Source organism: Cyprinodon variegatus, unplaced genomic scaffold (assembly GCF_000732505.1).
Source record: "Cyprinodon variegatus isolate N-32 unplaced genomic scaffold, C_variegatus-1.0 Scaffold872, whole genome shotgun sequence".
In the NCBI taxonomy this organism is placed as follows: domain Eukaryota; kingdom Metazoa; phylum Chordata; class Actinopteri; order Cyprinodontiformes; family Cyprinodontidae; genus Cyprinodon; species Cyprinodon variegatus.
This window is the reverse complement of record NW_015151325.1, coordinates 42,528-45,619: the sequence shown is the minus strand read 5'-3', so window position 1 is coordinate 45,619 and position 3,092 is coordinate 42,528. Positions and strand designations below refer to the sequence as shown.

The 3,092-nt window shown below is 39.0% G+C and overlaps 1 protein-coding gene across 1 annotated transcript in view; it reads left to right on the top strand.

Annotated features, from left to right (window-relative positions):
* Positions 1–3,092, top strand: part of slc35d1 (solute carrier family 35 (UDP-GlcA/UDP-GalNAc transporter), member D1) — a 9,816-nt gene that overhangs the window by 1,933 nt on the left and 4,791 nt on the right. The window contains exons 4-11 of the mRNA XM_015397593.1: positions 266–333; positions 430–501; positions 617–685; positions 904–1,006; positions 1,501–1,593; positions 2,066–2,133; positions 2,334–2,412; positions 2,488–2,570. Of these exons, the coding sequence (XP_015253079.1) occupies positions 266–333; positions 430–501; positions 617–685; positions 904–1,006; positions 1,501–1,593; positions 2,066–2,133; positions 2,334–2,412; positions 2,488–2,570 (635 nt within the window). The remainder of the gene's footprint in view (positions 1–265; positions 334–429; positions 502–616; positions 686–903; positions 1,007–1,500; positions 1,594–2,065; positions 2,134–2,333; positions 2,413–2,487; positions 2,571–3,092) is intronic.

The following is a 3,092-nucleotide window of genomic DNA, read 5'->3' as shown; positions in this document are numbered from 1 at the left end:
AAAATCAGGGAGAACTCAGAGATCATATACTTTTCTGCTTTAGTTTCTTTTTACATTTTGAAATATATCGTGGAGAATAACATTTCTTCTTCTTTTGGGGCCTCCCTCAGTATAGGGGCTCTTAGAATATTCCTACCTTTACCTGAGTCCGAGCTACAAACAGTGACGTTTTATAAACTAATTTATTTATAGATTCATTAGTTCTGTGGCTGCACTTTTATCTGGTTTTCATATAAAATAGAATTTAAAATCCTTTTCTTTTCAGACGTTTCCTTTACCTCTCCTGTATGTGGGAAATCAAATCACTGGTCTCTTTGGTACCAAAAGGCTCAAGTAAGTAAAGTACCTCCTGTGTGCATGAAGCAGGCAGAGTAACATGACCTGGAGTGGGGGGGTAATTATCTTGTACTTTCTGTCCTCTTTGGGCAGTTTGCCGATGTTTACAGTCCTCAGGAGATTCTCTATCCTGTTCACTATGCTGGCTGAGGGATTTCTGCTCAAGTGAGTTTATAATAACGAGATAAGCCACATTCTCCACATGTTGCTCAGTAGTGCTGCTTATTGTTTGCAGCTCAAACTAGCAGGATTGAGTTTGGTTATGTTTGACCTCTGGCAGGAAGAAGTTCTCCAGGCCGGTCCAACTAACCGTGTTTACAATGATCCTTGGGGCGTTCATAGCCGCAAGGTAAGCTCTACTGTTTCCAGGTGTCCCTCAGGAGCCACCTTCGCTACAAAGCCGGCTTTTTGTGTTGATTAACGTTCACACGGATACGGCCTGACCCTCGGGGTCGCCGCAGTAAAAGATTCCCCTGCTTGTAACACAGCGTGCCCAAAGTTAAACTCTACAGGACAGAAATGAATTATCTTTAATTATTTCATCCTTTTCATCTCTGCTGTTTGAAGTGCCGACTTATCCTTTGACCTGCAAGGCTACGTCTTCATTCTGATGAATGACGTTCTGACTGCAGCCAATGGAGCCTACGTAAAGCAAAAACTGGATGCAAAGGTATGTGTGAGAGGCGGCAGCATGAATGGTGGCCGTTGTTTGAAAGGAATTCTGATCGCCGTTGAGTCCCTATAAACTCGTAATCAGAACTTTTTCTTGTAATTATTTAAGCAAGCCGTTGTTTTGTTTGTTTTTTTAGTTAGTATGAGTTGTTTTGAATGTTTTTGCTGATAAAATACCTTCGAGGCGCCACTATTTTTCCTCTCTAATCAAACGTCGGATTAGATTGTCTTCCTTAAAGCAGGAACAGGTTTTATTCTGCTTTATCTCGTTCTATGTGAGGAGAGCAGTTCGCTCCTCTCTCACGTTACAGCAGGATCCAGATTTAGCTCTATGATGTCTAGAGTAACCCGCCTGCTAGTGCAGCACAAGGCGGCAGGCGTCTTTGTAAAACGAGAAGCTTAAAAATGTGAAGCAGAGCTGCACTAATATTTAGTTCATGACATCAGAAATGAAACATTATTAAAAAATACTGCTTTCCTTCTTTTTTATAGGAGTTGGGGAAATATGGATTATTATACTATAATGCTTTATTTATGATATTACCGACTCTTCTGTTGGCTGAAGTGACAGGAGACATGCAAAAGGTGAGTCCTTTGATTCTTCTGATTGTTTTACATAAAATGATGGATTAATCTTTGGGGATTCAGAAAGAATCAGTAAAATGACGCCAGCATTCCATGTCTTAAAGTCAATGCTATAAATACGAGCTGTGGAAGGTTTTTGGTGGGTCTTGGCAGGGGCCCCCTGGTCTGTCCAGCTGGGCCCCAGCAGCCTGAGAAGCACAAAGATGCCATTATGCAGCGACCGGAGTTATTATGGCAGCAGCTCTGAGCCAAATGACCGCAGTGGAGATACAGTTAGCTACTTTGTTAAAGCATATGGGAAATCACTGGCTGATTTTAAGTTTTTAAAGAAGTTTGGTTAGGAAATGTAAAACCAGTAAATAATCAGACGACTTAAAGTGATTTCTGAGCTTTTTAATGAACCCTGATATTGAGAGATGTGTAAAAAATATCCTGTCCTGTTAATTTAAACAGGCTTTGTTTCTGATTGCAGGCAGCAGAGTTTGAAGGCTGGTCCGACATGCTTTTCCTCTCCCAGTTTGTTCTCTCATGTGTCATGGGGTAAGATTTTGCCCGCATGCATGTGCATGTCCTCGCATCTGGGTCGCTGTTTCATGGGTGTGGTTGCATGAGTGGTGAAATTTGGATGCCATTCTTGCCTGACGATGAGTATTAAAATGGCCCTGCTGCCAAAATGTTGCTTGGATGGCCTCCCATCTTTAAACTCGCTCAAACAGGATGTTTCATTTTTCCTTTTCTAGGTTTATTCTTATGTATTCAACTGTACTATGTACACAACACAACTCTGCATTAACTACCACTATTGTGGGATGCATTAAGGTGAGCTGCTCTGTTTCAGTGAGTTCTGGATAAATGCCATCTGACTCTGACTGCGTTTATTTATGAACGTTGCAGAATGTTCTGGTGACGTACATCGGGATGGTGTTCAGCGGAGACTACATTTTCTCTTGGACTAACTTTATAGGTTTGAACATAAGGTATGACAAATAAATAAATCTTTATTTTAGGTTTTTAGTGATGATTAAAGAGATCTACTGAAGTTTAATGGAGGAAACTAGATTATTTTCTATTATACACTGCAAAAAACATCTAGAAATAAGTAAAAAATGTGTTAAATTAAGTGTATTTACCCTTAATTTGAGCAGTGGAATGAGTATTTTTACTCCTAAAATAAGATAATTACATAATATACGCTTGAAATAAGACAATGCAATTGTTTTTTCTTATTTTAAATGTAAATTGTTTTGTTCCATTGGCAAAGTGTTTAACTTACCTCCTCAATTCAAGAAAAAATGCACTTAATTTGAGCAAAAATAACTTATTTAGATTTTCATTTTTTGCAGTGTAGGTTCTGTCTTGATTTTAATACCTTATGTACAAAAATTGACTGTAACATTAGATACATGTGGATTCAGGTCTCTAGTATAAACTAGGGCTGCAACTAACGATTTTAAAAATCGATGAATCGGCTGATTATTTTTTCGAATTAATCGATGAAT